The sequence below is a fragment of the Mustela nigripes genome, chromosome 18 (genome assembly GCF_022355385.1).
Source record: "Mustela nigripes isolate SB6536 chromosome 18, MUSNIG.SB6536, whole genome shotgun sequence".
Classification (NCBI taxonomy): Eukaryota; Metazoa; Chordata; class Mammalia; order Carnivora; family Mustelidae; genus Mustela; species Mustela nigripes.
In genome coordinates, this window is record NC_081574.1 from 13,444,436 (window position 1) to 13,465,811 (window position 21,376).

Here is a 21,376-nt window from a genome sequence, read left to right on the forward strand (position 1 = left end):
TGGTGGCTCTGACAGAGGTGGGGAGGAATCCAAAATGGCAAAATGAGAAGTAGCATTAATACTAGGCATAAGGCCTACTGCTAGTAGAGGAAACAGAAGAGATGCTCATCTAGGAGTTATGCTTTTAAATCACCCAGACAAGGGGCGCCTGGGTGGCTCAGTGGGTTAAAGCTTCTGCCCTCAGCTCAGGTTATGATCCCAGGGTCCTGGGATGGGGTCCCGCATCGGGCTCTCTGCTCAGCAGGGAGCCTGCTTCTCTGTCTCTCTCTGCCTGCCTCTCTGCCTACTTGCGATCTCTGTCTTTCAAATAAATAAATAAAATCTTTAAAAAAATTTTTTTCTTAATAAATAAATAAATCACCCAGACAAGGAAGGATTTTTGTACATAGCAGCCAACGTCAGTAAAGCTAAAGACTTGACCAGAAGGTCAAGCTAAAAAATGAAGAAAATATAGGATGAATTTTAGGTGGTTGTTCATGTATACAAGTGCCAGCTTTTTATATAGTAAAGTGCCTCAAAGCAATAAATAAATAAATATCTACTCTACAATCCAGGAATTACACTACCAAGTATGTATGAAAAGAATATGAAAACAGTAAGTTGAAGAGATACTCGTATTCCTATTTTACTGCAGCACTATTTACAATAGCTAATATTTGGAAGGAGCCCAAGTGCCCATCAGTTAATGAATGGATAAAGAAGGTGTGGTGTGTACACACACACAGAGAGGAATATCATTTAGCCATAAAAACAAACAAAATCTTGCCATTAGAACAACATGGGTGGATCCAGAGAGCCTTATGCTAAGCAAGATGAACCATTCAGACAAAGACAAATACCATAGTATCTCACTCATGGGTGGAATTTAAGAAAGACGTGAACAAAGAAAAAAAGAAACAATGAAACAGTCTTAACTACAGAGAACAAACTGAGGGTTACCTGAGAGGTCGTCAGTGGGGGAAGGAGTGAAATGGGTGAAGGGGATTAGAATCCACGTATCTCGATGAGCACTCATAGGGAACTTTTTGAATCAAATTAATAAAGTTATTCACTGTATGTTAACTAAACTGGAATTCAAAATAATAATAATAGTAATAAAACAAAATTTAACCATAAATTTTTTTTTTAATCTATGCTCCAAATTACATGTAGGTGAGATTTGGTGGAGAAAATAGTTGGTGAATATTAAATTATTACTGTTGTTTATTAAAGGGAAGTAAGATGTTGGAAGTGTAAAAGAAAATCCTTAGAAATACATATGCATTTGACAAATTTATTGAGCACTATAGCATATGCTGTGATCCAACTTTTAATTTTGTTAAAAAAAGAAATAATGAGACCCCTTTGTTTAAATTATTTGTACTCCAAGCACATGGCTGGTTGGTGAGCATTGCTATTAAAAACAATGTATTATCTCTGCTCTCAAATATATTTGCTTGTACATTGTTAATACGAATTCACTTTGAATTATTTTTAGCAGTGGTGATGGACTTGGAAAAGTCAACTGTAATCTTACCTATTTGCAGTCTTGTGCATAGATATGGCAGTTCAAAGAATGGCAGTTCAATTAAGGTTTAGTTTGTCACTGCGAATAGAGTTAACTCACGTGCACATCAAATTATGACACTTTAACCAATGATGTCACAAACACAAAAATCCTAACAATGTGCTTCAAAGAAAAGAACTATTCCTCCTGAGAATATAAATTGCTGCCAGTAAGGCTTGTCTCTTGACTTGATGTGAGAGGTGTCTGTATACTCATACTATTTTAAAAATTTAGTTTATATCCTAAGTTCTTCCATCTGTGACTACCTGATTTCAGCATGCTGAAGGAGATAGAGCAGTTCTAACCCACAGCACCAATCTGTATATTAGATAAGGCTGTTACTTCTTTAGGATGTTCAGAAATAAATTTGCTTTATTATAGTTGGTGTTGGGTTAGGAAACAGTACACCAGTCTTACTGAATCTTGAGTGAAATGAAGAATGATCTGACTTTGACTCATACTTGCTAAAAAAAAAAAAGAGAGAGAGAGAGTGTGTGAGCAAGACTGAGAGAAAAAGAAGAGGAAGTACTCTATTTAGAGCAAGAACTGGAGTTATCTCCTTCTTGATGTGCTGGTAACTTGAAATAATTAAAATTCACAGCACAGAAGTGCTTTTTTTCAAAAACCATATTCAGACTTTGAGTAAAGTGACTCTGTAACACTTAAGCACATTTATTGATTTCATGATATTTTCTTTGTTTCTTTCTTGTTAATGATTTTGGTCTCCTTTTCTACCACTCTGCAAGCTAAATAATATGTACTTGGCAAGAAATCCTTCATTGACACTGTGTGGTTGGAGAGGGGATGTTTAGCTTCTCCTCACCTAGATAAACTAGCATATCAGTTTCTCTGGCCATGATTTTCAGTCTTCTCCATCTTCATTCATAAACATTCTTATATCCATAATGCCGATGGCAATTTATAAAATTAAATGCAATTAACTTCTTTTATGGGAAACCGTACAGTCTAAAGCAGACAGGAAAATGATATTTCATAAATGATCAATTTTTTTTTTTTTTTAAGATTATTTATTTATTTATTTGACAGAGAGAGATCACAAGCAGGTAGAGAGGCAGGCAGAGAGAGGAGGAAGCAGGCTCCCGGCTGAGCAGAGAGCCCGATGCGGGGCTCGATCCCAGAACCCTGGGATCATGACCCGAGCCGAAGGCAGCGGCTTAACCCACTGAGCCACCCAGGCGCCCCCATAAATGATCAATTTTAAATGATTCTGTAAAGCCTGAAAAACTCACTCTTCCATTTTTGAAAGGCCATAGGAGTTAAGCTTTGTGGAACTGTATGTGGTAAAGATGTTGTAATGAAGGCATTCAAACCAATACTTATTTTCTGATATACAACAAATACATTGACCTAATATGTTTGCATGAAATTTTGAAAGAATCAGTCTCATGAAGCCATAACAATGAGGCAGTGAAAAAAATAGCTATGTTACATGCATTTTGTGATCTTCAGCATTTTCAGGCACATTAATTTCTAGAGCTGAGGTTAGGAGACATGGTACTATCAGCTTCTACTTTGTCAGAGAACCAGAATCTCAGAGAGCTCCTTCAAGATACAGAGAAATAGAATTGTATGATTGAGGTTAGCCAATTGGATCCCAGACTCAGATCTTGTGCCTTTAGAGAGACAAAGGAAGATTGATAAAATATTTTTATCAATCTGGGAGATATTTTGCTTAAAATGCAGGCTGTTGGAATCACATAAATGTCTTCCTAGCTGCTATAGGAATCATTTCCCAACAACAGACAATTAAAGAAATTGACAAAATCTATAAAAACAACTGCTTCCACACATTGGATAATAGGCAGTTGAACACTGTAATCCCTTACCAAAGGAAAACAGAAGCCGTGAGCCCTGAGATCACACTATCTCCAGTGTAGGAAGAAGGATTCAAATGTAGTCTACTGAAACTGAAGAGTCAGAAGAGTAAAATTCAGTAAAGCAGAAGTATCTGGAATTTGTGGCAATCCTGGAGAGGAGACAGCTACAGAGAGAGAAGGAGTAAGAGAAAGTTGTGGTGATTTCTCATGCAATCTCCTCAGATCTTCAGCTGAGTAATCATGGTATAAAATACGACAAGGATGGGGAAAGAAAGCGGTAGAACAAGCAATTCTCAGAGCTTGTAGGACTAGGAATAGTTTCCATTTACAAACCAGAATGGAGAGACCTTCTAGTTTTGGGGCAATAGAAGACCTCATTAGTGGGACCATGTTAGTCTAAGGCTTTATAAAGGCTGCTCTGGAACTGCTGCAACAAAAAATTACAAGCAAACCTTGAATGGATCACATTTATTTAAAAATAATTTAACTGTGTGCTAGAAGTAAGTCCAGGAGAGGCAGAAGGAAGGGATCCCCAGCGGACATGAGGAAGCTTTCAGGGGAATGTGGATATATTCCTTATCTTGATGTTCATGGTTTTGTGGTTATATACATATATCAACCCTTACCAAGTGTATAGTTTAAGCATACTTACTTTATTATATGCCAGTTGTAAACCAATAAAGCTGTTAAAAATTGCCAAGGATTCAAAGAAGCAAGAAAGTATGAGGTGTAACAAAAACAAGAAGTTACAACTCTTATTTAATTAACAGGCAAACATATTAAAAAGTATTACACACATGCTCAGTAATATAGAAGAAAACATGAGGAGAGAAAACAAAGATACAAAAAAGATCAAAATTGAAGTTTTATGGATTAAATATATAATATAAAAAATGAAAAATACACTGTTGAGAACAACCTAAATGCTGAGTAAAAAGATCAGTGAATTTGAAGACATAGGAATAGAAACTGTCCAAAATGAATTACGTAGATGAAAAAAGCCTGAAAAAATTTAACAGCACATCATTGTCCTCTAGCACAGTATTAAATGATCTAACGTATATGTTAGAGTCCCCACAAAAGAGCAAGGTGAGGAAATCACAAAAAAAATTTCTTTGAAGAAAAAAATATTTAAAGAAATTAAAACTATAAATCCATAAGAACAGGAAGGTACTCCAAAGCAGAAGAAAACAGAGATCACACAGATATATCATAATTAAATTGCTGAAAATTTAAATTTAAATTAGACAGTTGCAGTGGAACAAAGATAATAATTACAACAGACTTCTCAGAAGCTATGCAACTTGCAAGGCAGTGGAGTGATATGTTAAGAGTACCCAACAACAACAACAACAATGGCAACTAAATTGTTTATGCCTAGTGAAAATATCTTTCAAAACTAGGCAAAAACAACCCACTTCAGAAATGGCTAAGGGACTTTAATAGACATTTCTCCAAAGAAGATGTGCAGCTGTCCCATAAGCATATGAAGAGATGACAGATATCACTGGTCAGTAGGGAAATGCACAATGGGATTGTGCAATGAAAGCCACAATGGGATATTATCTCACACCCATTAGGAAGTTTTTGTTTTTGTTTTTATCTCGTGCATTGCTGGTGGGGATAGAAAATATGGTACAACCACTGTGGAAAATCTCTGCCATAGATTTTTCTTTTCAGTTTTGGGGAAAATTATTAAAAACATGAAAATCATTCTATATCATGAGCCATAAAAAATAAGGGCACAAGGGATGTTTGGCCCCCAAGCTGACATCTTTTGATCTCTGTCCTGAGAAACCACTGAGAAAATATAGAGATATTAGAGGTATTACTAAATAATGGGAATAAAATAGAATCATTAAAAAATGGAATAAAAATACAAAGGGCAGGAATAGAGGGAGAAAGGAAAAAAGCATATATGTGACAATTAGAAAACAAATATAAAGATAGTGAATTTAAACCCAACTATACCAATAATTACACTAAATGTAAATGGTGTACATGCTCCAGTAAAAAGGTGGAAATTCTCATAATGGTTGAAATAAGACTCAGCTTTATGATGGCTGCAGAAGAGCTATTTAAAATGTGAAGCCCTGTCCGGACAGGTTAAAAATGAAAGAAATGAAAAATATCTATCATGAAAATACAAATGCAAAGAAAGTTGCAGTTTCCATATTAATATCAACGTAAAGTTTAGAACAAGGCAATTTTTGCCAGTGTTTTATACCAGTAAATAAGTCAGTTCATCAAAGGACATAAAGACAGAGGATCATAGGGAAGAGAGGAAAAAAATGAAATGACAAAACCAGAGAGGGAGACAAACCATAATAGATTCTTAATCTCAGGAAACAAAGTGAGGGTTGCTGGAGGGAAGGAGGATGGGGGGGATGGGGTGGCTCGGTGATGGACTTTGGGGAGGTTATGTGTTGTGGTGAGCTCTGTGTGTTGTTGTAAGACTGATGAATCACAGACTTGGACCCCTGAAACAAATAATACATTATATGTTAATAGAAAATAGAATTAAATCTTTTTAAAGAAGGGCATAAAGATGTATGTACGTAACCCTAAAGATGTACACACATAAAAACAGAACTTCAGATACCTGAAGTAAAGACCAATGAAACTGAAGGGAGAATGACAAAAGCACAATTATAGTTGGATGTATCAATATTCCTTTCTCAGTAATTAATGGAATATATAGACAGAAAATCAGCACAATAGTTGAAGTTTTGAACAATACTATCAACCAACCTGATCTAATTAACATTTGTAGAACATGTCATCTAAAAGGAGCAAAACAATGTTGTTTTCAAGTGTAGGCATATTCACCAAGGAGAACTTACTTGAAGTTTATATGTATATATTTTTTGAAGTTTATATATATATAATTTTATTTATTTGAGAGACAGAAAATGAGAGAGAGAGACAGTGTGAGGAGGGGGAGGGTCAGAGGGAGAAGCAAACTCCTTGCTGAGCAGGGAGCCCGATGTGGGACTCAATCTTGGGACTCCAGGATCATGACCTGAGCTGAAGGTTGCTTAACCAACTGAGCCACCCAGGTGTCCCTATTAGCATATTTCTTAATAATTCATTGGTCAAAGAAGAAAGCAAAGAATTGTTTTTTAATATTTTGAACTAAATGAAAGTGGAAATACATAAAAATTTATGGGATGTAGCTAAAACAGTGCTCAGAGGGAGGTCATTGGAAGAAGGAACTCTCACACATTACTGCAGAATGCAAAGTAGTACAACCACTTCGGAAAATAGCTTGGCGGTTTCCTATAAAGTTAAATATACACTTAAACTGTTACCAGCAATCCCATTTATAGGTATGTGCCCGAAGAAATGAAAGCATATATGTACCCACACACAGATTTGAGTGTAGATACTCACAGAATCTTTATTCTTACTAACCCAAGCCTGGGAATCACCTAAATGTCTATCAGTGAATTAATGGATAAACAAATTGTGGTTTATCCCCAAAATGCAGTTTATGGTTTACCCATGAAAACAAGCTACTGATACTCACAAAAAGGACGAATTTCAAAAGCAATATGATAAGGAAAAGAAGCTAGCCTTGAAAGTCTACTGATTGCATATCTCCATTTACAGTTGACCCTTGAGCACTATGGGTTTGAACTACCTGTTCACTTATACATTTTTTTTTTAATTAATACACTATGGTACTGTAAAAATACTTTATCTTCCTTATGATTATCTAAGTAATGCTTTCTTTTCTCTAGCTTACTTTACTGTAAAAATACAGTACAATACCTGTACAAAACATATGCTGATTGACTGTTATGTTGTTGTAAGGCTTTTGGTCAAGAGTAGGCTATTTTCGGGGGGAGTCAGAAGTTAGAAATGCAGATTTTCAGCTGTCCAGGGGGTCAGTTCCCCTAACCCTTGCATTAACACATTGCATTGATGTGAATGTCCTGATATCAGAGAAGTTCTGGGATCTTCACTGGAGGGACAAGAGTTGAGAATGTTGATTGTGGCAATGGAGTGAATACAGAACACGTGAGCCCTGTAGGCCACTGTAAAGACCAGGGATGTTAATCTGAAAGAGGCAGCCACTTGACCAAGTTCCAATGATTTATATGTGTATTCTGCTAGTTTAATTGGTATACAGTGATACCAGGGGTTTCAGTTTTATCTTTGTTAGGAGGTGATTTATTTTATGTGTGTATGTGTATACATATGTGATGGTCTACCTTTTCTATTTCCATTTGCTGATTTATTTATGTACTTTTTATTCAGCAGTTTTATTGAGAAATAATTCACATACCATACAGTTTACCTGTATTTATACAGTTGTATGCCCATGGTCACAATCTAATTTTAGAAAGTTTTTGTCTCCTGCAAAAGGAACTCTGTGCTCATTAGCAGTTCCTACTCGTTCCCTACACGTCTTTCTACCCGCAAGCCCCAAGCAACAACTGATTTATTTTCTGTCTCTAGATTTGCCCATTCTGGGCATTTCGTATCAATGGAATCCTATAATATGTGGTCTTTGTGATTGGCTTTTTATACTTAGCCCAGTGTTTTTAAGGTTCATTCATGTGGTAGCAGGTGTCAGCACTTGATTCTTTTTTATTGCAGAATAATGTTCCCTCGTACAGACCTACCACATTTTCATCTCTTCACTATTAGTTGGTGTTTATTTAGATGGTTTCCACTTTTTGGCTACTATGGAGTATGTGAACATTCCTGCACAAGAGTTTATGTGGGCATATGTTTTCAGTTTTCTTGGGTAAGTGGAATTGTTGGGTCATAAGGCAATTTACTGGCTTATTTTAGTTACTTTTGGGCATCTAGCATAGAATTGTCTGTATTTTTATTTATTATGTGTATCTCCAGGAAGTATATTTCATAAATATTTCTTACATTTTTTCTCCAGTATTTGCTTTCTTCTTTTGCTTTGTTTTCTTCTTATTGTTGTTAAAGTTTGGGTTTAAAAAATATATATATGTATGTATACACACACACACACACACACACACACACACGTTGTATTCAGTCATCTTGTTTCTGATGACAGAATCCATTTATTAGCTGTAATAAATTGTTCCAACGGCATGTGGGGTTCTGTTTTCCTCTGTTCTTTAGTAAAGTTCAAGGTTGTTTTATTATTGATCCTTTATCTATCTGGAGCTGATTTCTCATTTTCTTTAAAGGTGACCGTTGAGATGCAATGAGATGTGATGAGGATTTTTAGGGAGGTGGAAGTGGTAGTGAGGAGAAGGATTCCTAGAAGAAGCAAGTTGACAGTTGCCCTTTGTTGGCTTGCCTAGGACGACAGTATCGGCAAGACAGTAGAGAAAGTGGTGACAAGGGAAGGTAGTCATTAGTAAAATGCCATTTTGCTCATTATAGCTCTAATGTTGCAGGGTTCACTTTTGGGGCAAACTTCTGAAACCTGCCTGTCTTGTGATCCTTCCAAGCTCCACAGATACCTGGAATTTACTTTTCTCTTATTGTCATCTTCTTCCTCCTCCTCTTAAAATAAAACTTACTACACTGGGATTGTCGGAAATGGGAAGAAGGTCCATGATTCCCAGTCATACTCATCACATTTAATCACAGCATCTTCCTGGTTTTCAGAAATAACTTTAAAATCAATTTAAAATGTCAGTTGCCTTGGTGTAGTCAGAATAGAAGGCGGGAAATGTGCAAAAGCCATGGGTCTCTTGCCTCCAATTTGATACTCTGGGTTGTGAGATTTGATTCCTTGGAAGTAAGTCTATAATTAGATGGTTGGCTGTGGCAGAACGTTGAGTATGTAGGAGACAAAAAGCATAAATTCTAGGGTTTGTGGGGCTATTCATGTGTTCAACTTGGTTGGGCTGTAAGAATAACGAAGTTTCTAAGATAAAATAAGGGCCTTAGATTTTATTTGGGTCATTTTCCAAAATTCTAGTTTATCTCTGATCTTATATGTTTGTACTATCATGCCATTAATAACTACAACTTTTATGATTATAGTTTTCAAAACCTTGTCTTGGGTTCTGGATTGTTAACAGTGTAAGCGACAGCACAGTATTTACTTATTCTTTTTTGGTTTGAGATTCCTCACCTATAAAATAAGAATTAAAACTATTTATAGAGTAGCTGTGAGGATTGAAAATAGGCGTTTATATTTAGCACAATGCCGGGAATACATAAGGTCCTCAGGAATTTTAGCTGTCATTATTGCTTCCTGGTCGAGTCTACATTGTGCTAAATTTGCAAGTCAGGATTAGCTTAATCCTTTAGCTGTGATCTAAAGACGTTGGCTTTTTGTTATTTGTTTGTTTGTTTTTAAGATTTTATTTATTTATTTGACAGAGAGATCACAAGTAGGCAGAGAGGCAGGCAGGGAGAGAGGGAAGCAGGCTTCCTGCTGAGCAGAGAGCCTGATGCGGGCCTCGATCCCAGGACACTGAGATCATGACGGGAGCCAAAGACAGTGGCCTAATCCACTGAGCTACCCAGGCGCCCCATTAGAGGGTGGGATGGAGAATTAAAGAGTAGTAACAGTGATCCTCAAATAGCTAACGATGTCACATGGTCCTGGGAGAAGAAAGGTTGTTGAACTAGTTCAGACCCTACTCTTGAAACCGAATACAATTTGCAAATGCTCTTTGATTGGAAATAATACCCATTTTCACTTGTCATTATAATGGAAATCAGACTTTTTCAGAGTTAGCATCATAAAATGCAATCACTGATACTTGGAGGTAAGGTTTATGCAGGTAATCCACTATGAAGACTCCCCAAGAAGGAAGCAGTTGCTTACAGTAGCTTACAGCCAACGTTAGGTAGAATAAATAATGTGGAATGAAAGCAAGCACAGATTAGCTTCCGAACATCTTTGTCACTCAATGCACAATAAAATCTTTCTCCCATCACTTAACCAGACAAGAGCCTGAAAGTTCAAAAGTTAATTTTAGATTTTAAATGATAACTTTCGAAAAAAATTTAAATTGATGTGTCATTGTAGTCCAAATGATTTTTTAAGTAGAATGCTCTTTTATGTCCATGAGACACGCTCATTGTTTTAATTTAATTGTTCTAAGTGGGCTCAGTATCGCCATTGTTTCTATCAACTGTGTTTTCAGAGGTAAAGACAGGTTTCAGGCCAGCTGTTTGAGTTGCTATTGATTTTTGGATTAAATGTGGTTGTTGTTTTAAAATAAAAATGTTACAGTCTTTGGTAAACAGCTCTTTAGAGGTGCTGTCAGAAGTAGAAGTGCGTGTGGAATGAGCTATTGATTACTGATGGCTCTTTTGACGTGATAATAATCGAATCCTACAGCTGAAATGTCTTTTTGATCCACTGCAAACGAGCTCACTGTTCTTCGTGAATGTTAAAGCACTTTCACAATCCAGCTCGGATGCTCCTCCTCCGTGAGGCCAGCCAGAAGTGTTCCCGTTAGCCTGTGGATTCCAGTAGCATTGTTTATACCTGTCTTTGTAGTTATAAAGAGGGCCTTGCAACATCATGATTTGTGTTTACTTTTCCCTCATCAAATATAAGTGCCTTAGGGCACAAACTTTTAACATTCAGTTAAACTCAACAGATGATTCATCAACAGATAAATGATTGAATATCCATACTCCCCAAGTATTGTGCCTTAGGTGTGCGAACATGAGTACTACATGACTCTTGTCCTTGTCACTTTATTCTACGTGGTGCCTACTCCCCCTCTTGACTTTTTGCTGTCCTTTTCCAGGATGCCCTGTTTTCCCTCCGATTTCTCTTGCCACCGCTTTGCGGTGCGTTTTGTCCCTTCCTCTAGTAGATTTCTGAATGATGAGGATATCCGGGGCGTGTTCTGGACTCTCTTCTGTTTTCAGTACACACTGTGTACGTGATTTCATTGATTCTCATGCATTTAAAATATTATCTTGATGTCAGTGACTCTCAGTTTTATATCTCTGGTCCAGAAACTTCTGAACATCAAGCCTCCGTATTGCAATGGCCTTTGAAGTTTCCTGAGTATCAGAGAAGTAAATGTCTCAAAGAACACCCTTGATCTTACCCCCAGATCTGGCCCCACGCTCCTGGTGTACCTGCCTCCGCCTGGCAAGCCAAAATCCTGGCAGTGATCCTTGACACATCATCTCCCTCACCCTGCACCTTGACACAGTCACCAAGGCCTGTTGACTCTGCCTCCCAAATACATTCTTCCTCTGGCTCTACTCTCTAGACGCCGCCTGCACGCCAGCTGGCAGTGCAGGTGGAATGACCCCTTTTGGCCCCTCTGGTCCAATCACCACAGTCCTCACAGTGGCTTTTAAAAATCATAAAGAAGATCATGCTTTAAAATTTCTCCCCAGTTCTCCTTGTTCTTAAGATTTAGAAATCTGGGGCACCTGGGTGGCTCAGTCATTACGCATGATCCTGGGGTCCTGGGATTGAGCCCCACGTCGGCCTCCCTGCTCAGCAGAGCAGGAGGCCTGCTTCTCCCTCTCCCTCTCCCCTTGCTTGTGTTCCCTCCCTCATTGTCTCTCTCTCTCTCTGTCAAGTAAAAAAAAAAAATAAAAAATAAAATTATATAATTAAAAAAGAAAGAAATCTTCCACATGGCTTCAAAACTCTATATAAGGCCTTCTTTTCCAGTCGCATTTCATGCTGCAATCCAGCAAATGGTAGCATACTCTAAATCCCAGAGATTTTATTTATTTATTACAGAGAAAGAGCATGAGTGGGAGGCAGCAGGAGAGGGAGAAGCAGGCTCCCCACCGAGCAGGGAGCCCAACAAGGGGCTCCATCCCAGGACCCTGACATCATGCCTGGAGCTGAAGGCAGATGCCTAACCAACTGAGCCACTCAGGTGCCCCCAAATCCCAGAGACTTGAGTTTCCTCTTCGCATGGTTTAGGGTTTGTGGTCTGCCTTTTGAGGACCTCCTTTTACCGAGCGAAGCCCCGCTGACCCACTCTGCTTAAATACCTTCTCCACAGACAGGCTTTGTCCAGCTCCTCACACCGAATCAGGTCCTGTCCCCCCTTTTCATCCTGAAGTATCCCGAATCTTTCCTTTCTATCCCCCATGGTAATTGGTAAGATTTGTTTCGTTGGATGATTATTTGCTCAAGGTCTGGCTCCCCTCTTGTTCTGAAGGGCCCGTGAGGGCAAAGATCATGTCTACTTTATTCACACTTGAGACCCAGGACCTGACAGACACATAGAGGAAAGTCAGTAAATATTTGTGGAATGGATAGACTAAATAGGAAATAAAAGCTCAAAAGCACGTTGAAATGCTGCCCCTCAGAATGTGCTTCAAACTTAAGGCTATAATATGGAAGTAAATTGCTGACACCTACAGAAAACCTTTATTTTGTGACTAAACCAGGCTTCTGCAAGTCTTTTGACCTATCACATTTTAGCATTGTCTTCACCAAGAATGTATTTGGCAACAGGGGAAAAAAAGATACACACACACACACATATATATATACACGTATATATACATATATATGTGTGTAATATATATCTCAATAAATATCTGTCAAATAAACATATATATATATTTTTAATCAGATTGACAGATGTTTATTGATCACACAGTGCTTGTCCTTGTCCTTTTTATTCCTCATAGTGCCTGGTACTCTTCTAGAACTTTGGGGTACAGCCGGTGTGATGCAGCTCACTTTCCCATGGGGGGCAGACAGTAAACAACTACACAGAAAATTTCAGTACTTTCAGAAGTACCGTGCACGACATAGAACAGTAATGGTTGGGGTGGTTAGAGAAGTCGTATTCCAAAAAGCGACCTGTGAGTGGAGACCTGAGTGCCAGGAGTCTGTTCCGGAAGGTCTGAGGGAAAGCCTTCCAGCCAAGGGAAATAGCATGTTGCAGGAGCAGAGCGGGTATTTCCTGACACATTCGAGAAACAGGGGTGGCCAACGGTCTTGGAGTGCCGCGAAGGAGGGAAGCAGGAGCACGTGCTGTTGGAGTTCCAGAAACCGGGGTTTCTGACTCCCCCCTTCCTAGCTACTTATCACAGCGTGGAGAAAGTCATGATGCCAGCTCACAGGAAGGTTGCTAACTATGATCACGAGGGTAGATATAGGTGATAATGAACATCACTGATAATTCAAACATAATTAACCTGCCTTTCACAGAATATATGTTCGGGGAAGCCAGTGGAATAAATGTTAAGCTAATGGCTGTGTCTGCGTGTTTAATAGTTTACCGTTAGACTGTCTTCTAAAACAGCGTTGCTAATTATTTACAAACATTCTTATTTACATTGATTTCTCGCCAAAGGTTAAAAAGCTGAAGAGAGAACTCTCACAAATGAAGCAAGAATTGCTGTATAAAGAACAAGGCTTTGAAACATTGCAACAGTGAGTATGAAAATACTGAAATTGAGAATAGCTCAAAGCCCCCTAACTCCTACGAAGAAAATAGAAGTGCCCATTCTACCTAAGAGATGTCTCAAAGAAACATAAAGTAAAAAGCTCTGAGCTCTACACCAAAAAACAAAAAAAATGGTCAACCAACCAACAAAAACCTTGGAAAAATCTATATACTTTGAAAAGGTCTAACGTTTTATGCATCATCAAGAGTCAAAGAAAGCAGTGAGAAGCCTCACGTTGTGTGTGGGCGCCCACCGGCCGCCTCTCAGGTTGAGGTCAGCACCGCCATGTTGGGCTCTCGCAGCTGGACAGCTTGAGCCTCTGCTGCCTGGAGCCTGGGTGGGAGGCATGTCTCTGCCTCTTTGTCAGCCCCAGGCACCCCCTAACCGGGGCTGATCTCAGGGAGCAAATCAAGCTCGAGTGGGTTCCTTGCTTGCCGCATTCCTTCTCTCCTTTCCAGTTTTGTAGTCATGTCTGACGAGCCACGGCCTGACTCTACACTGGGCCAGGCTACGGAAGATACAGACAGGCAGAGGGTAGTGGATTCTGGAATCTTCTGCCCTCTTCCCAGCCCCTGGAAGCCCCTGTTCTCCCAGCTGACAAGGGGCTGCCCCGTTAAACCCTGACAAACTCCCCGGGCTTTCCAACGCTCACGCCCCCCACCCCAGGGTCTCTGATGTGAGGCAAGAAGCTGATGGTTTTCCCAGCCGCATGACCACAGAGAGGATGGAAGGCATTATCCCTCAAAAGGCATTCAGCTGGGGTTTTGTTGCTGTTTTTACTTCCCTCCTCTGTGCGCGGGGCTCCGTGCCAGCTGTGGGGCAGTGTTTATAGAGCATTCCTGATGGCCTGTGCGTCCCCCCGCCCCGCGGCAATCCAAGGCAACAGGGCATTATCCCTTTTCAAGACCCCGTGTTTGTTGGCCAGGCAGACATAAGCTGGTTGTTCTGTGTGTTTGCACGACGGGTTACAGCTCCGAACACCAGTCCTGACTCTTGACCAGCGTCACATGGCTGATTTCAGACAAGGGTCTTATGGCTCCTCTTCTTTTTTGCCGCTCACCTCATGTAATCATCAGTATTTTATTCTTTCAGATGCTCCTGTCCTAGTGCTTCTCAGACCTGACTGCATATTAGAATCATCTGAGGAGCTTTTTAAAAAAATACCTATTTCTGGTCTCCGTCTAGGTATATACTTTGAGCGATCTGTAGGTCGTTCTCGGGGATGGCTGTGTTCTAAGAACCTCAGCCAGCTTCAGAGCTCCCCTGAAGAACTGAGCAGACCTAGAATGACATCAGTGTGATACTTGGTAATTGCGTGTCACATAAAGGAGGGCTTTGTGGTGGGAATGGAGAGAGAGAGCGAACTCTGAAGAGCCCTATGAAATGTTTAGCTTTATGGTAAACATTTTTAAGGCACATGAAGTTGTAACTCATGTCACCACCCGGGATTAAAGGTTAGCCAAACTTGCTGTTTTGTTATATTGATATAACAATGCTGTATTGTTTTAAAGCAGTTTGCTTGCAAGCCATTTTTATAGGAATCCAAGGCATGTTTAAGAATCTGTCAATAACATTCCACAAGAAAACAATAGACATTTGTTGTAGAAATTCAGGCATTCTCTTGCAATGATTCTAATCCCTTGAACCGAGAGCCAGAAAGATATGATATCTAACATCAGAGACCTCTCCTGTTGATCCTAACTATAGACAAAATAAAGCTGTTTTCATTCAAATGTTAACCACCATACTACGAGAACATTGACTAGTAATTGATTGAACCCAGAGACCATACTTTTCAAGAAACCACATTCCTGATACTATAAAGAGACTTTTCCTTGGGGTTTTGACAGAAAATATATTTCTGAAAGGATTTAAATAGAATCCTACTGTAGGCTTTTGTAACTTTTCATTTATTCACAATGGGATGGGCTATTTTTGCCAAATCTGGAGCTATAATGTAATTTGAACTCCAGCTTTCATTTTACTAAGTACAAGAGTTTATTCTGGATGAATGAATGGAGTTTTATTCTCTGCATTATTCATTTCTGTCTGTGGTTTCGGAGTTGACTTTGGCCTAGACCGTAGCATAGCATATACGTAGACAGATATGGCCAAGACGTTTCTGCTTTGTCACCTTCGGCATTTACTCAGAAGTGGAAAATGAGAAGTGAAACACTCAGCCAGCCAAAAGTGTATACCTGGCCTGTGAAAATCTGGCTCAGGGTGGGGCACATATTCTCCAAGGAAGGCATGCAAATGGGACTCTCCTCTCTTTTGGAAGAGACTAAGATATAGAGGAAATTAATAATACTCAGTACTCAGTACTCAGAACCTCTCCCCTGAGGGGGGGGGGGACCTTAAAAAATTTTTTTTAGGGAGGAATATAAAATTGTATTTCTCAAATTAAAAACAGAAAAACACAGTACTTTGTTTTAAAAATCAGCAAATAACGCTAATATTTGGTTTGACTTTATCTTCTGGTCAGGGTCAAAAAAGAGAAAATGTGGAAGATGTAGAATTGAGGAGAAAAGGAGAAACGTGGAGCTAAAGGGAAAAGCACTAGTTGGAGGAAAGCAGAGGTGCTCAGGGGAGGCCAAAGGACTCAGAGAAAGACCAGAGGGCTCCCCGGTGGGGGTGGGGCGACACTGGGGGCAGGCGCTGAGTTGACCTGACTTGTCCTTGTTTGTGGTTAGCCCCAGACGGAGCAGTGGTTAGCCAAGACATTTTAATCTAGTTTTAAAGCTCTCTGAAATGAAAATGAGCAGTCTTAAAGTAGTCCTGCCTTTGTTTTTAAGTGCTAAAGTTGATTTTTTACTTAAAGATTAGTTTTAACTCTCAGATTCCGAAGGTTTTGCACAAATAGGAAGAAATCATTTGGGCTTTAGAAATTCACCTTGACACAGTCCGAGAGTCTTGTGTTCACAGCTATTTCATGAAATCGCACAGTTTTGTTTTGTTTTAATTAAAATAAGACTTTTGCCTCAACTAGGTAAGTAGACATAATACTTAGGGGAGTCAACAATTTCACTGATAAATCCCTTCCCAAATAAATGGAATTAATCAATATTTGAAGTACTACCTATGCTTTTTTAAATCAAATATTCAAAGTGTAATAGCGTAAGAGCCCTGAGCCTGAATATGTCATTTTGAGGACTGTTCACCCCTACTAACGAAGTGTTTATGCAGTTTAGGGGCAAAGGTGCCTAAATCTTCTGGTCTTGCTTTTTCACTTAGAGGAAGCATGATGAGTAGATCTCTAGGGTCCCTTTCAGCCCTAAACACTGGCTGTGCTCAGCACTGTTTAATTCACTGACTTCATTAGTTGTACTTACTTTTGTTATCAAATAACCTTATGATGAAATTCCTTTTATTTTCTTAGGCTAAGACTTTGTTTGGCAACAATAAAATACTTACTAAAATAGTACACGGGGAAATAACGTTATCTGCCAACTGTACTTGCTTGAGTAAACTTTGGAAGAGTAAGATGGCATTGTTGGTGGTGGTTTTTTGTTTTTGTTTTTGTTTTCACATCATAGAAATAAATATAAATCATTAAATGTTTTAAACCAAATGAGCTCAGAGCCAGTTCTCCATGGCATAATAGGTGCCATATTTCTGTGGATAAGACTAAGACTATGTCCAAGAATGAGAGTCGTTGGCTGTTGGGGCAGAGGCGTAGCTGTATGCTCTTCAGGGGAACCCCAAGTTGTATTCAGAATGAATCCTGGACAGCATCGGTGGTCGGAGAGAACCAAGAGAGTGAGAATGAGGACACTGTTAAACCATTAAAAAAAACAAAAACAAAAACAAAAACAAAACAAAACAAAACAAACCTAGGTAATTCAGTTGGGTCCTTCTACCGCAAAGAATTAGACTTGAAATCCCCTGACATAGGGTGCCATCCATGCAAACTGTAAGGACGTTTGGTGAGCAGATCTGGGGGATGTGAAAAATGAACTACTTGAAGAGCTTTTTATTCAACATTAGTTGTCAGATGAACACGTCTGCCTTCTGCCTTATTCCTACATTTGAACTCGTCAACAAGGCAAACAGTTTAATCTCAACTCCTAACGGTCATAAAAGCAGAACAAGTACTTTTCATATATTTTAAAAGAAGAAACTAACCACACGATCCAAATATTGTAGGATATGCACTAGTATAAATAATAATCACTTGCACTGTGGAAAGGCCTGCCAGCCCGTAGGCGCTGTGCTTGGTTTGGCACAGACATTATGGCCTATGTAAAATTAGGCAACCAGGAGGAATCCTGTACTTCCTGTAGCTTTTCAGTTTATTGTTACTTCTGTCCTGCTAGATCTTTTCCCCAAGGCCTGAACCCTCCTCAGGGTGGAGGTCAGGCTTAGGAGGTTGGCCCATGGTGGCGTCATCCAAAACAATTGAAGACAAAATGACTGAGCCTGAAGTTGATGAGAAACGGAGAGGGCATGAGGTGGGTGGTGGGCGAGTGCTGAAGTGGTTGGAAGAGAAAGCAGGAGGAGCAATCCGCTCGAGAACATGGTCCTGGTATGTGGGAGGCAAATAGGAGAATCATGAGCCAGCTGTGACAACCCGAAAACCAGTTCCTAGACTGTTAGCTTAACTTGTACTCTGTCAACCCTCTTTGACCTTTTTCCTCTTTTTTTTTTTTTCTCAACAGAATAGATAAAAAAATGTCCGGAGGCCAGAGTGGCTATGAACTTAGTGAAGCCAAAGCCATTCTAACTGAACTGAAATCTATCAGAAAGGCTATTAGCTCAGGAGAAAAAGAAAAGCAAGATCTGATGCAGGTATGTTGCAAAACATATTTTAAGTCAGACACCTACCCTCTGGGGCCCCAGAAACTCTAGTGGAGGCAGAAGTTCTCCATCAGAGTCTGGATGGCCCTTACTTATGCTGCCTCATTCAGACAGACTTTGGCCTAGGCACTGAGGCCGCAGGTGGTGTTGGAGGTAAATTTGTGGGTTCCTGGGTTCCTATATGCTGATCCAGCCTTGTGTGCAAAAGAAACAACCACTCAGTGATCAGTATCCTGCATTTTAAATACCTATTTTCAGTAAGTAGAGTCGGGTTGGTTTTTTTTTTCCTTTTTTCTGAAGAGTGTGTCTCTTCTTCTTCTTCACCTTCCCTCCATCCCGTACTCATCACAAGGCCCGAGAATTCTTTGTATTTCAGATATTTGGAGCTCTGAGTAAGGATTTCGTCTGCGATTTAGGAAAAATGTTAGAGCCAGTGGCAATGTTCGCATTCTTAGTAGAAACGCTACTTTTAAATACTAGAGTCAACTACTTCAATGTCAGTTTTCAAAATGTTAACAGAACATAGGTACATATTCTTAAACACCTATAATTTTGCCTTTAGGAAATTTTGAAATAACTTGCAAGAAGAGATCAAATAGAAAAGATAATAGTATTAATAGCAAATCCTTCTGAGCTCTGACTGTGTGTTGGGCCATCTTCTCCCTGCCTCGCATGAAAGTAGCGCATTTAATTCTGATGGCAACCCTGGAGATGGGCTAGTATTATCCTTACCTACAGACAGGAAATTGCAATACAAAAAAAATTAAGCAACTTCAAGTCACACAGCGCAGAAGTGGTAGGACTGTGGTTTAAACCTAGGCAGCCTTGCTTCTAGAGTATGTGGTTTTAAATATATATATGAAACATAGAAAAATTTATTTGGAGGTATTTTTGTTTTGTTCCACAATAATCTTGGTGATTAAATGAGTAATTCCTAAAATGCACATCACAGGTCCTTTGGGAAAAGTGGAGAACTTGAGCAAATTTACATTGGAACTTTATAATTCAGCAATTGGAGGTTATCTTTAACTGTTCCTATAAAGAAGAAATTTGGATTTATACACAGACCAGATTAAATTAAAAGATTAGATTCCTTTTCAATTACCTAAAGTATAAAAAACAATTAATTAGTAGGTAGGGCAATCAGCATTAGAGCTGAGAGGGACATTAAGTGGGAGCTTCTATGACTTTCGGAGCTCTTTGACCATGAACCACTGTAAGAGATATATTCTAATGACAACCCAGTCACACACCAGTGTCTTTATGTTGGGACACACAGTGCTCGCTTCGGCAGCACATATACTTTATGTTGGGACACACACACACCCACACACCATATTTCTTTTCTTTCTTTTTTTTTTTTTTAAGATTTTATTTATTCATTTGACAGGGAGAGACACAACGAGAAAGGGAACACAAACAGGGGGAGAGGGAAAGGGAGAAGCAGGCTTCCCGCTGAGCAGGGAACCCAATATGGGGCTTGATCCCAAGACCCTGGAATCACGACTGGAGCCGAAGGCTCAGGTGCCCCCACACACTGTATCTCTTAATACTTATTTCTTAATACTAGCAACGTGGTCTGAATTGATTTTCTAGTCTCTTCTTTTTCATCAAAAAACATGCTAGTCCTGACCTACTAATTTGATGAGGAGCATGGTCGACACGGACAGATTAAAAAAATACTTGTCTTTTCACCGTACTGATGAAAAAATGGAAAAGAATTGCCCAGAGTCACTAAAAGATTTCTTTGTTCTTTTCTATAGTATATTATTTGATGGGACTGCTTGAGTTTTATCCCTCTCACACAGGCATTTTGCCTAAATACTCCTCTGAAAGAAAATAAAGAAGTTTAGGTAAAAAGCACCTATCAGATCTCTGAAATTTCTAATTTGGGGGGACATTTCTCATTTTTTATTATAAGAATTGTCACTGTCAGGATTAAATCCTGGCTTTTCTTAAAGTTAGTAATAATGAGTTTCTGACCATTTTTATTAGTGTTTTAAGAGGGGAATCTGGGTTGGTAGCAGCGTAGCTAAGATTTTTTTCTCCTTCTTAACGCTGTCCCTTGCTCACGTCCTCTTGTTAAAGTAAGCTCAGTTTACTAAGTGTGGGTGCAACAGCAAGCTTGGATCAGCCGCCAGGACTGGGACTCCTGGCCCTCGGGCTCCTCATCCCTGCCGGTAGTGGGAGCCGATAATCCCTTGGGTTCCATCCCGATGTGCGAAAAGCATCATTCCAGGAGTCTGCTGCAGAGGAAGTTTTCTTGCTGTATCTGCAATGAGATTGCATTATAGGTAGTCCATGTTTCCATAATTCCTGCTGTATGAAATGAGAAGTGAAAACGTGTCTTTTTAAAATAGAGCTCTTTTCAATGAAATTTTAAAAACAAGAAATGCATGTATCGTGTATAAAGATGCCATTACGCACAGCAGGAGTAATTCCCGGGCTGTCTTGGGGAAGGTAAGATAACCTGTTTATGATTATCTCAGATACTTCCAGAGTCACACATGGATTTGTGCAAAATGATAGTCTCATCTTATTTATTCAGTAATCTAAAGTGATAAGTACCTGTTAAAATAAAGTCGTTTTTTTCTATTGAGATTGCGTCTCTTGATTTGAGTTGACCCGCTGGCAAGGTTCTGCGTCTAAGTGTTAAGCTCTAGGTCGGACTTTGTGTTTCCTGAACAGAGTCTGGCTAAGCTGCAGGAGCGGTTCCACTTGGATCAGAGCATTGGCACGTCCGAGCCAGACCTGAGATCCAGTCCTGTGAACTCGAATTTATCTCTCTCCAGACAGACCCTTGACGCCGGGTCACAGACAAGCATTTCTGGAGACGTAAGTT

The 21,376-nt window shown here is 39.4% G+C and overlaps 1 protein-coding gene across 1 annotated transcript in view; it reads left to right on the top strand.

Annotated features, from left to right (window-relative positions):
* The window catches only part of WWC2 (WW and C2 domain containing 2), a 203,847-nt gene that overhangs the window by 112,726 nt on the left and 69,745 nt on the right, over nt 1–21,376 (top strand). The window contains exons 5-7 of the mRNA XM_059384357.1: nt 13,644–13,723; nt 18,396–18,525; nt 21,223–21,369. Coding sequence (XP_059240340.1) covers nt 13,644–13,723; nt 18,396–18,525; nt 21,223–21,369 — 357 coding nt within the window. The remainder of the gene's footprint in view (nt 1–13,643; nt 13,724–18,395; nt 18,526–21,222; nt 21,370–21,376) is intronic.